Source organism: Entelurus aequoreus, linkage group LG10 (assembly GCF_033978785.1).
Source record: "Entelurus aequoreus isolate RoL-2023_Sb linkage group LG10, RoL_Eaeq_v1.1, whole genome shotgun sequence".
Lineage (NCBI taxonomy): Eukaryota > Metazoa > Chordata > Actinopteri > Syngnathiformes > Syngnathidae > Entelurus > Entelurus aequoreus.
The window spans coordinates 30497595-30511117 of NC_084740.1; the positions used below are offsets into that span (position 1 = coordinate 30497595).

General features: G+C 39.8%; 2 protein-coding genes across 6 annotated transcripts in view; one reads left to right on the top strand and one right to left on the bottom strand.

Moving 5' to 3' along the window:
• The window catches only part of fli1 (Fli-1 proto-oncogene, ETS transcription factor), a 107499-nt gene that overhangs the window by 85831 nt on the left and 8145 nt on the right, over nucleotides 1-13523 (top strand). For all 4 annotated transcript variants that reach the window (XM_062060517.1, XM_062060516.1, XM_062060518.1 and 1 more), the window contains 2 exons: nucleotides 12621-12680; nucleotides 12789-12848. In XM_062060517.1, the coding sequence (XP_061916501.1) occupies nucleotides 12621-12680; nucleotides 12789-12848 (120 nt within the window). The remainder of the gene's footprint in view (nucleotides 1-12620; nucleotides 12681-12788; nucleotides 12849-13523) is intronic.
• Nucleotides 1-13523, bottom strand: part of kcnj1a.1 (potassium inwardly rectifying channel subfamily J member 1a, tandem duplicate 1) — a 303709-nt gene that overhangs the window by 85482 nt on the left and 204704 nt on the right. For both annotated transcript variants that reach the window (XR_009827466.1, XR_009827467.1), the window contains 2 exons: nucleotides 12702-12859; nucleotides 7759-7863 (listed from right to left, as the gene is read on the bottom strand). The gene's annotated coding sequence lies outside the window, so the exon portion shown is untranslated. The remainder of the gene's footprint in view (nucleotides 1-7758; nucleotides 7864-12701; nucleotides 12860-13523) is intronic.

Below are 13523 nucleotides of genomic sequence, written 5' to 3' on the forward strand. Positions count from 1 at the left end.
TGGACGACAGCAAAAACTAACGGCGTCCACAAAGTACATCCGTACATGACATGACAATCAACAATGTCCACACAAAGAAGGATAGCAACAACTTAAATAGCCTTGTTTGCTAAAACAAAGCAAGTGCGGGGAATAGCGCTCAAAGGAAGACATGAAACTGCTACAGGAAAAACACCAACAAAACAGGAAGGGCCACCCAAAAAACAGCGCAAGACAAGAACTAAAGCACTACACACAGGAAAACACCAACAAACTCAAAATAAGGCACGACGACCTGGTGGAGTTTCATTTTTTAACGTGCCTGCGTATATTTTTACTGCACCTCTAATAAATGCCTGGTACTCTCTGCATTTGGGTAAAACAACATTATATTGGGGAAGTGTAGTATTTATGAAGTTGCTTTGCTCAGAAAAATATGAAAGCAGCCATTTTTTTCCCCCTTCAACACGTGCGGTAGAGACAGAAATAGTGTCAGTCTAAGAGACTTTAAGGTCTCAGTCTTGTCTAGTCTTGCATTTATGATGTAGAACGCCCTCTCGGCCCGTGTTATCATCACATCCCCGTTGTCTTTCCACCTTCCTGGCCCTCTCCGTCTAGCACTCAGGCCTTGTTTTGACTAACTGGTCCTGCAGTCCAAGTCTCCCAGGAGCGTGCACCACGCCCCAGACAAGAGTGGAAACATGGCTGGAGTCGCAGTCAAGAGCAAAGCCTGGAAAAACTAAGGCGATGGAGGGGAGGGGAGGTGGGGGTGCGGGGGTGCATTCACAGTCGGGTCTGCCTGGCTGGGTCTGGCTCGCTTCCTCGCCCCCCGACCCACTCGCTCTACCGTTTTGTATGTCTTACTGCTCGCTGCTTCTCGCCTCGTGTTAAGCTTTCGGCAACGTGGTCGACTAAAACAAAAGTGGATTGTGCTGTCAAACATTTTGCGGCGTACGCTCGATGTCGCAACATGGCAGTGCGAGGTTTAACCTGCTTGCAATATCACTTCAATAAAGTTGTATTGCTGAGACAATTGATAAGCTCTGCTTCTTCAGACATGTTACTTTGCGACTTTCATATTTAAAATAAGCCTTTTGGCTAACGCCAGCGAGAGAGTTTGTTTCCTTTTCAAATTCCAAACACGTCGTCCACTTTTTTTTTTTTTTACACTTATATTCTCTTCCCTCTGATGACTACTTCTTCTTCCTACATCCTCGTCCCCGCCATCTTCTGTGCCTGGTCGGGTTCCTTTCAAGGTGGTGTCGAGTGGATGTTGTGTTGGCTTGGGGGTGGTTAGAAGTTGGCGGTAAAAAAAAAAAAAAAAAAAAAGGCCCAGTAAAACAAAGAGAGGTTGTCTACAGGCGAGGTAGGCAGGAAACACAAGTCTCCCAGGACTTTCCCTTCTACTCGTTGCTCTTCGCCTCTCCAGTCGGCCCGGCAGATTGGACCTGACAGGCCCTCGGAGCCACTGCTGAGCGCTTGTTCTTTGTCCCATTCCGCTCTTTTTTTCAACCCTCTTTTTATCCGTCATAATTGCTTTTTGCGAGTTGCTATCCATATCTAGATCTCTTTATTGCCGTTTTATACTTATACAATATTACCCAGAGGAAATGAGTCCTTTGGTGAAATTATTGCCACTTAAAAATATTTAAAAAGATGACTGAGATGAATTTAGAGGGCATTATTGAATCATATGTGACATTAAATAGCCTTAAATGAGTTGTTAAACTTATCAAATAAGTGAAAGTTCCACAGTTCAGTTAATCTCTTTTGTGGCTTACTTTTAGGGAGAGGATGTAGTGTTGTTTAGGTGTCAACATATTAATCCACAAGGGGGCAGTATTGCACAGTACAATGCTGTTTATGTGGTGTGTGGAGTTGGAGTTACAAGAGATTGGATGCTGTTGTAGTTATTTAATTGACCCATTAAATATTTGTATTCTTTTTTGTTTGTTTGTATTAATTAGGGCTGCAGATATCAAATATGCTAAAAATACTAAAATAAGCATTGAAGTTATACAGTAATCCCTTGTTTGTCGCTGTTTATTAGTTCCAGACATCCATCCATTTTCTACCGCTTGTCCCTTTCGGGGTCGCGGGGGGGTGCTGGAGCCATCTCAGCTGCATTTGGGTGGAAGGCGGGGTACAGCCTGGACAAGTCCCCACCTCATCGCAGGGCCAACACAAATAGACTGACAACATTCACACTCACATTCACACACTACGGCAGGTCCCCCAAACAGCGTCCAAAATCAGGGCCGAGTGAAATCCCAAGTATTAAAAATAAAATAAAAATAAAAATAATTGTTGTTTTTTTTAAAATGTCTGTCTTTTCTAATCCACTTTGTACCACTTGCTACTCACGGTGTCTCCTAGCCGCTCAGGCAAATCATATTGTCTAAAAATGCATTTTCTCATCGATAACGTGACATCATCGCACGCGCGGAAAGTGCACTATATATATCTAATTAATATATATATATATATATATATATATATATATATATATATATATATATATATATATATATATATATATATATATATATATATATATATATATATATATATATATATATATATACAGCCCGGCCCCCGGCCAATTTGTTTTAACCCAATGCGGCCCCCGAGTCAAAAAGTTTGGGGACCCCTGCACTAGGGCCAATTTTAGTGTTGCCAATCAACCCATCCCCAGGTGCATGTCTTTGGAGGTGGGAGCAAACAAAGTGGGTGGGTTCCCTCCGGGAACCCACCCAGTCACGGGGAGAACATGCAAACTCCACACAGAAAGACCCCGAGCCCGGGGATCAAACCCAGGACCTTCGTATTGTGAGGCACATGTACTAACCCCAATCACACCGTGAGATGACCGTGATCAGATAATTCCTGCATAGTAGAATTTATTGATTTCAACTGGAAAATGTTCATAGTTCAAGTACAAACAAGTGTTTACTACCTTCTAAATACATGTTTCAATATTATGACAGCCCTCTAAACATGAAATAACACACATTAGACACCTTTACTTTTAATCTAATATAGTAATGCTTACTGAAGTTGAGCCAATCAGTGGCCACGATACTAAACGGTACTCTGTGATTAGTGTGGGCTCGTCTAGTGGCCAAAACTACTGTATAGGGATGGTCCGATCAGGGTTATGTGCTGCCGATTCTGATACCAATCTTGCATGAGTGAAATCTGCCGAGACCGATCACATTTATTGAAGTACTTCCCGGGCGACAGAGCACACCGCTATTTAAGCCGCACCCACCAAATTCTAGAAAAAATTTTTTTTTTTACCTGCATTTGACGCATCAGACTATAAGCCGCAGATATACACTTATACGAAAGATTTTGTAAATATTTATTTACATACTTTTATTGTTTCCTAACATTGCACGACAGTAAAATGGCTGACGAAACAAAACAATCAGCTAGCATATTCGCTAAACCTACCCACGCTAGCTTAATTACATTAAATAGCACGTACAAATATGCATGAAAACATTCCTGCAGGCATCACACATGGGACGGTTGAGTAAGTATCAATTGTTTTAGTTACATTGCAGAACTTAAAGAACCTTGCTTGGAGTGATGAATGAAGAATTATTTCGAGCAGAAACGCTATAGACGAAAAGACAAAACAGGCACAAAACATTTTGTGCCTTTTCAACTCATCCAAAAGATGGCGCCATAGCACAAACACAATCACACCTTTTTAGTGTCTCTGTCTGTGTTTTATAAAAACTATTTGTTGAATACAAAACATTATGGCCGTTAGCGACGAAAAATCCATAAATTAGCTGCATCGTTTTTATAAATGTCTAATGATAATGTCAATGAGGGATTTTTAATCACTGCTATGTTGAAATTGTAACTAATATTGATACTGTTGTTGATAATATTCTTTTTTTTTTCACTAATTTTGGTTTGTTCTGTGTCGTGTTTGTGTCTCCTCTCAATTGCTCTGTTTATTGCAGTTCTGAGTGTTGCTGGGTCGGTTTTGGAATTGGATTGCATTGTTATGGTATTGCTGTGTATTGTTTTGTTGGGTTGATTAATTAAAAAAAAAATATATATATATATATATATATTTTTTTTTTTTTTAAATAAATAAAATACAAAATATATAGATTTTTTAAAAATGAGGATCGATTCTGAATCGCACAACGTGAGAATCGCGATTCGAAATCGAATCGATTTTTTCCCACACCCCTAATCAACACAATTGTTAAACTACTTCCTTTTTGTCTTTTATTACATACAGTTGTTGATCACAATAAAGTAAATCCAAAAAGTAAAAACTGTGATCTACTACTCATTTAAATCCTTTGACTTTTGCCCTCAAAGTCCTCCTGTGTCCAGAAAATGATTTCCTCAATTTGTAAACACTTTTTTCTTGTGTCGTTTCAAGCTACTGTAGATTAGCCACCAGCATTGTCTTGCTCCTACTGTGTGAAACATGTTTAGCCTCATCCTCCAGTAGTCGAGTGAACAAAAACAAATCACGTATTAGTCGTAGGCGATGGGCTTTAAAGGCATTAATCGGCATGTTTTTTTTGTACGTTTAAACAAAAATAGGTCGATACAGATCGGTGGCCGATCGATCGACACATCCCGATTAATGTTTTTAGTTCATTTAGCTTTTTAATGCTTGAAAATGTTTTATTTTGGGCAAAAATGTTGTAGAATATTAAAAAAAATAGCAATGTGGTGAAGTCACATAATTTAAAGCGCTATGTGGCACAGGGGTTAGTGCATGTGCCTCACAATATGAATGTCCTGAGTAGTCCTGAGTTCAATCCCGGGCTCGGGGTCTTTCTGTGTGGAGTTTGCATGTTCTCCCTGTGACTGCGTGGGTTCCCTCCAGGTACTCCGGCTTCCTCCCACCTCCAAAGACATGCAACCTGGGGATAGGTTGATTGGCAACACTAAATTGGCCCTAGTGTGTGAATGTGAGTGTGAATGTTGTCTGTCTATCTGTGCTGGCCCTGCGATGAGGTGGCGACTTGTCCAGGGTGTACCCCGCCTTCCGCCCGAATGCAGCTGAGATAGGCTCCAGCACCCCTCGCGACCCCAAAAGGGACAAGCGGTAGAAAATGGATGGATGGATGGATGGTTGTGGCAAGGGCTGATTGTACTTTGATTTTTGCACAACTAGTTGCAGGATGTATTTGCGGTAACACTTTAGTATGGGGAACACATATTCACCATTAATTAGTTGCTTATTAACATGCAAATTAGTAACATATTGGCTCTTAATTAGTCATTATTAAGTACTTATTAATGCCTTCTTCTGCATGGCCTTATTATACAACCAGTAAGCCATTAACTAAGAGTCTACCCTCAATAACCTCAGAATTTTTGCTTATTAGTAACCCTAACCCAGGGGTCGGCAACCCGCGGCTCTAGAGCCGCATGCGGCTCTTTAGCGCCGCCCTACTGGCTCTCTGGAGCTTTTTCAAAAATGTATGAAAAATGGAAAAAGATGAGGGGAAAACCATTTTTTTTTGTTTTAATATGGTTTTTGTAGGAGGACAAACATGACACATACCTCCCTAATTGTTATAAAGCACACTGTTTATATTAAACATGCTTCACTGATGAGAGTATTTGGAGAGCGCCGTTTTGTCCTACTAATTTTGGCGGTCCTTGAACTCACCGTAGTTTGTTTACATGTATAACTTTCTCGGATGTGTTTTATGCCACTTCTTTTTCTGTCTCATTTTGTCCACCAAACTTTTAAAGTTGTGCATGAATGCACAAAGGTGAGTTTTGTTGATGTTATTGGCTTGTGTGGAGTGCTAATCAGACATATTTGGTCACTGCATGACTGCAAGCTAATCGATGCTAACATGCTATTTAGGCTAGCTATATGTACATATTGCATCATTATGCCTCGTTTGTAGGTATATTTGAGGTCATTTAGTTTCCTTTAAGTCATCTAAATTTAATTTATATCTCATGACACACTATCTGTATGTAATAGGGCTTTTAATTTTTTGCTGCTCCAGACAGATTTGTTTTTGTATTTTTGGTCCAATATGGCTCTTTCAACATTTTGGGTTGCCGACCCCTGCCCTAACACTAACCCTTATGTTCCCCTAGTGTCCAAATAACTCTAAATAGATTTTGTGTTACTTAGAATATGTTAATAAGCAACTAATTAATTGTAAATATTAGAGATGTCCGATAATATCGGCCGATAAATGCTTTAAAATGTAATATCGGAAATGATCGGTATCGTTTTTTAAATTATCGGCATCGTTTTTTTATTTTTGTATTTCTTTTTAATTAAATCAACATAAAAAACACAAGATACACATACAATTAGTGCACCAACCCAAAAAACCTCCCTCCCCCATTTACACTCATTCACACTCATTCACACAAAAGGGTTGTTTCTTTCTGTTGTTAATATTCTGGTTCCTACATTATGTATCAATATATATCTCGTCTCGATTACTGTAACGTTTTATTTTCGGGCCTCCCTATGTCTAGCATTAAAAGATTACAGATGGTACAAAATGCGGCTGCTAGACTTTTGACAAAAACAAGAAAGTTTGATCATATGCCTATACTGGCTCACTTGCACTGGCTTCCTGTGCACCTAAAATGCGACTTTAAGGTTTTACTACTTACGTATAAAATACTACACGGTCAAGCTCCTGCCTATCTTGCCGATTGTATTGTACCATATGTCCCGGCAAGAAATCTGCGTTCAAAGAACTCCGGCTTATTAGTGATTCCCAGAGCCCAAAAAAAGTCTGCGGGCTATAGAGCGTTTTCTATTCGGGCTCCAATACTATGGAATGCCCTCCCGGTAAAAGTTACAGATGCTACCTCAGTAGAAGCATTTAAGTCTCATCTTAAAACTCATTTGTATACTCTAGCCTTTAAATAGACTCCCTTTTTAGACCAGTTGATCTGCCGTTTCTTTTCTTTTCTTTTCTACTCTGCTCCCAACCCGGGGTGGACCGCTAGCCTGTTCATCGGATGGGGACATCTCTACACTTCTGACCCGTCTCCGCTCGGGATGGTTCCTGCTGGCCCCACTATGGACTGGACTTTCGCTGATGTGTTGGACTTTCACAATATTATGTCAGACCCACTCGACATCCATTGCTTTCGGTCTCCCCTAGAGGGGGGGGGGGGGGGGGTTACCCACATATGCGGTCCTCTCCAAGGTTTCTCATAGTCATTCACATTGACGTCCCACTGGGGTGAGTTTTCCTTGCCCGTATGTGGGCTCTGTAGCGAGGATGTCGTTGTGGCTTGTACAGCCCTTTGAGACACTTGTGATTTAGGGCTATATAAATAAACATTGATTGATTGATATCAATACAGTCTGCAAGGGATACAGTTCGTAAGCACACATGATTGTGCGTACTGCTGGTCCACTAATACTACTAACCTTTAACAGTTAATTTTACTCATTTTCATTAATTACTAGTTTCTATGTAACTGTTTTTATATTGTTTTACTTTCTTTTTTTATTCAAGAAAATGTTTTTAATTTATTTATCTTATTTTATATTTTTTTTTTAAAAAGGACCTTATCTTCACCATACCTGGTTGTCCAAATTAGGCATAATAATGTGTTAATTCCACGACTGTATATATCGGTATCGGTTGATATCGGTATCTGTAATTAAGAGTTGGACAATATCGGAATATCGGATATCGGCAAAAAATACATTATCGTACATCCCTAGTAAATATGTTCCCCATACTAAAGTGTTACCGTATTTGCTTGCTTTGCCAAACCTGCAGTTCTTACCAAATGTTTCCGCTTCTGCCGATGGGAAAAGGGATTGCCCTGACCTCGAAAGCAGCGTGTCGATCCCAGCCGCAACCTCCGTCATCACTCTAACACTTCGGCCGCCTTCTGGGAGAAAGAGAGACACTTACAGTAGAATGCAGTAACATAAAAAAAAAAACAGAATCAATGTTTTAATTGTGTGTTCTGGCAACAGTTTGAGCTGGGAGTGTATAGAAGCCATCAAAAATGTGCACTCGGAGTAAAGCAGAGGAATCATCACATCCTCTGTTTTACCTGCGCGTGTCAGAGTGATTGATTGTTATTGGAAGCCGCCCAGCTTCTGCAAGCTTGGCCGTTAGTCCAAAGCTGCGAGCCAGCTTGTGCGGTCGGGGAGAAGTGAGCACACATTGAAAATTGTCAATGTTGCCGTTAATTTGCTTCACCTCTTTCATCAGCGGTGAGGGTGTCGCAAGCTGTAATCCTTGTCAAACAGCGGGGCCGCAATCGTGTCAGTTTGTACCAAACACAACCACGCTGCCACGTCCAGATATCCCGTCAAGAGCCACTTCAAGCGGCCACGGCATGATTTATTAATGTACTGTTGGTATTGGACTTATGTTCCAGGGACAAATAGTCTGCTACGCTGTGATGATGAATTGTTGCCACGTACAGGGAAAGAAAGACACTGTCCTGTGTTCAAGTTCTTTCACGCATTCACATTCAATGCCAGTCCTTGAAATTATTGCAAAATGTAAAGTGTATCGTTTTAGCTATTAAAGTTAATAACACGACCCTGCATGACTACTGCTATGAGTTGATATATTTTGTTTTGGGGGTGTTGGGGGCTAAACACTAGCATTAAATGTGGGTAATGGTGATATGCAGTTAAGGTAAAAGAACAAATAAGATTGTGTAAATTAATCTGCGTTTTTAAATGATTATTGCGATCATTTTTTGTGATTAATTATATGTGTTAACAGCCCTAATAATAATGATGATACAAAAGCGTACTCTGACGTTAAATTCCTAGCCCCTCCTCTCGAAGCCAATACACTGTTACCTAAACTAACACCCTCCCTTCCACATAATACCTCTTTGGACTATAAATAATCAAATGTAAACAATCAAATGTAGACACTTTTTCTTATACTTTCTGATCTCTCTCTATAATAATAATAATAATAATAATAACTGGGATTTATATAGCGCTTTTCTAAGTACCCAAAGTCGCTTTACATGTTAAAAACCCATCATTCATTCACACCTGGTGGTGGTAAGCTACTTTCGTAGCCACAGCTGCCCTGGGGTAGACTGACGGAAGCGTGGCTGCCAATTTGCGCCTACGGCCCCTCCGACCACCACCTATCATTCATTCAACATTCATTCACCGGTGTGAGCGGCACCGGGGGCAAGGGTGAAGTGTCCTGCCCAAGGACACAACAGCATGGTAAGAGGCGGGGAGCGAACCTGCAACACTCAGGTTGCGGGCGCTCTACCCACTGCGCCATGCCGCCCCTCTATGTCCACTACTTGCTATATATATCCTACCAAGTCAGTCCTACACTGTTTCAATATCTCAATATCCATTTCTCTGATGATGCAATTCTTGATGCTGATTGTTGATGTCTGAAGTGTTGATACCAACCAAACCTACCCCCACCCCCCACCCCCATATCCCACACCCCGGATTGTAATCAATGCAAATAATTCAATGTATATACTCTGATGAGTATCTTGTGTGATGACTGTATTATGATGTTAGTATATATTTGATAGTATATATCTGTATCATGAATCAATTTAAGTGGACCCCGACTTAAACAAGTTGAAAAACTTATTCGGGTGTTACCATTTAGTGGTCAATTGTACGGAATATGTACTTCACTGTGCAACCTACTAATAAAAGTTTCAATCAATCAATCAGACGAAGATACAAGCGGAAAACGACTCAAATCAAATGACATTGAATTACAATCAGGAAGTTGACAGTAAAAAAGTCAATATGAAGACTGGCATTGAAAGACAAATCCCAACATTAATGAAAGCAAAAATGCTTGGTGTGCTATTAGACAGTCAACTGCCATGGTCTGATCGTATTGATGGTATTTGAATGAAAATGGGAAGATGTTTAGCCATGGTCAGGAAGTGCTCCACCTACTTGACATCATCAACAATGGGTCAAGTCATACAGTCCTTGGTTTTCTGTAGAGATGTCCGATAATATCGGACTGCCGATATTATCGGCCGATAAATGCTTTAAAATATAATATCGGAAATAATCGGTATCGGTTTCAAAAAGTAAAATGTATGACTTTTTAAAACGCCGCTCTATGGAGTGGTACACGGACATAGGGAGAAGTACAGAGCGCCAATAAACCTTAAAGGCACTGCCTTTGCGTGCCGGCCCAATCACATAATATCGACGGCTTTTCACACACACAAGTGAATGCAATGCATACTTGGTCAACAGCCATACAGGTTACACTGAGGGTGTTCGTATAAACAACTTTCACACTGTTACAAATATGCGCCACACTGTGAACCCACACCAAACAAGAATGACAAACACATTTCGGGAGAACATCCACACCGTAACACAACATAAACACAACAGAACAAATACCCAGAACTCCTTGCAGCACTAACTCTTCCGGGACCCTACAATATCGGTATCGGTTGATACCGGAATCGGTAATTAAGAGTTGGACAATATCGGGATATCGGCAAAAAAGCCATTATCGGACATCTCTAGTTTTCTGTCATCTTCATTACTGTCCTATAATATGGTCCGCTACGACTAAGTCTGACCTGAACAAACTGCAACTTGTTCAGAACAGAGCAGCTGGACTGGTACTTAAATGTTCTTTGCGCACTAACATTTCATTTATGCATTCACGCCTGTCCTGGTTGTCTGTTCAACAAAAGATGCATTGTAGTCTCCTTATGTTCTTTAGAACTATCATGTTAGATCAATCACCAGATTTCCTATACAAACAGTCTTTAAAATCAACTAACACACATATTCATGACACCGGGAATGCCAGCAAAGGCTATTTGGCACTTCCTGCTCCCAGGACCAATCTCCTCAAACATACAGTCATGTATAGATGTACATCATTCTGGAATGGGTTGCTATCTCACATTAATCTCTCACAAAGTAAATTGTCATTCAAGACAGCTTTGAAGATACACCTATTGCAGCTGCCCACATGACATGAGTTTTTAATACTGGGTTTAACTAGCTTTTTTATCTTAGGTTTTACTTTTCTTTTGTATAATGTTCGGTAATGTATGTATTCTTTGTATTTTTATTTTGTATGCTCCTATATGGACCCCAGGAAGACTAGCGGTCGCCTTGGCGTCAGCTAATGAGGATCCATTCAATACAAATGAATAAATAAAATAGATAAATAAACATAAAACATTTTTTAGCCAAATCTTTTTCACATTTCAGTATGGCTGAAGGATGTTATGGCATATATTTTTTTTTCTTTTTTTATCTGTGTGAAACAATTTTAATAGTATTTGACTCATACCTAAATTGATTAAGAACACATTCATTAGGAATACAAGATAAACAAATAGTGTATTCATTGTTAATGCAAAGTAAAATTATTATGAAAGGAAATGACTGTGGGCTATTCGCACCCTACATTTTTTCTGGCATAGACTGGGATCGAACCAACATTAACCATTTGACACATCATGATTGTGCACTCTTTCTGTTAATATATAATTATTAATAAGTTCTAGTATTATTATACAATATAATAATATAATAATTAAAAATAAATAATATAAAACAATAATAATAGTATGTATATAAATAAATATTAATAATAATATAATAATTAAAATGTATATAATATAGTACTAATATAATAATATACTGTGAATTACACCCGTAATATTATGAAAGCAGTGTTTATGACCAAAACTCACCAGCTAAAACCACAGCAAACAATTTGAAATCATCCATCCATTTTCTACCGCTTGTCCCTCTCAGGTCGCAGGGGGGCTGAAACCTATCCCAGCTGCATTTGGGCGGAAGGCGGGGTACACCCTGGACAAGTCGCCAACACAGATAGACAGACAACATTCACACTCACATTCACACACTAGGGACAATTTAGTGTTGCCAAATCATTTCTATCACAAGTATCTCTCTCTTTCCTGTGAATCATCACGACTCGCTTTTAAATCGCATCTGACATCTGCTGTCAATCAGTGTCACGTTGGCAAGAAGGCATCTCCAGAAAGCCAATCAATGAGCTTGTGGGCAGTCCAAAAGGGACAAGCTTCAGTCTGAGCATCGGTTTTCCGCCTGGTACAAGTGTTCGACTTGCCTCCATTCAATTGTGTTACATTATTTTGGATCATTTAAAAGTGCAGAGCACAAAAACTGCCCTTTAAAACAGTACAGAGAACATGCCTCCCCAGCCCCCAAATTATGTCCATTATTAATACCGACTCTTCTACGATGCCAACATTTATTTTCAATGCCAGATCTTAATGGCAATGGTCTGGCACCATAAGATTTGAGTTTACGTAACTTTGTGGCACTGAATCAAAATGTCATAGGTATTTTTGGTAGTCACGTACAACAAACGCTGGTATAAGATGAAATTAAAAGGGTGACACTTTCCTCAGAGAACATAATACTGTTGGGGCTTCAATTACTTATTTTTCTGAATATATTTCATGGAATTATCCGCTCACTTTAAACTCTTTCTGTGCATAAATGTTGCTGTTGACATAATTAAGTTACGCAGCAGGTTTAAAAATGTGTTTTCCTCACAGTTCTCAAGCTGTTGCTCCTCCCTTAAAGTCATTTAGTGTCGTTTGAATACAGCCTAAATCCTCATTTCTTTCCTTCTCAGACCCAACGTATGACTCTGTACGGCGGACGGGATGGTCAAACAACATGCACAGTGCCAAAGGTGAGGACAAGAATCACTTACACAGTCGTTTCCCATATCTGCTGGCGTCTCCATGACAATCCATCTCTTCCTCACACACTCTTTCGGTTTCTCCATCTTCGTCTACAGGCTCACCGGTGGTGACTCAGAATGTGACCAAGACCGCAGAGCAGCCCAGAGTTCAGCCAGGTAGACTAGAACTAGAAAAATAAGCGTGTATTAGCCAAAGTAATAAAATACTTGATATTCAATAATAGTACCTCAAAGATCTGGTCCTGTTCTGATAAAACTGCTGCTCTGTCTGTGCTAAAACTCTAGTTAATCAATGGTGTCCTCCTTTCCTCTATGAGTTGTGGTAACAATGCTTTGGAATACATGCTAATTTAATACAGACATCATCGACATTGAAAAAAAAGACATTTTTGGTCCCGTTCGTGCCTCTGCAAAGACCTTTTACTTGATGGCGGCCACGTTTTTCAACCAATCTTGCTCACATTTTACAGATATGCTTGTCAGTCCCTTAAAGGTGTGAACCACATTTTGTGATGATTTGGCAAAACAAAAAAATCTATTTAAAGCTCAGCAAACTGGCAGAATTATCTTGTTCAATTAAAATGTTTTTTAATAGGGATGTGCCAATTGATCAGCCGATTGCTGCCGGCCACAAACACAGATGAACGCTGATGAGTGGCTAGCAGCTAATCCAGGGTCTTCACCTTTATTGCGGCAAAAAATGCATTTATTAGCATTTCATGTATCGTTTTCTTTACCATTATCACTGGAGGACAAGACTAAACATGTCACACAGCGATAGCAAGCCTGGATCATGCATGCCAATAGCTAAGATAACCACTTAGCTATGTT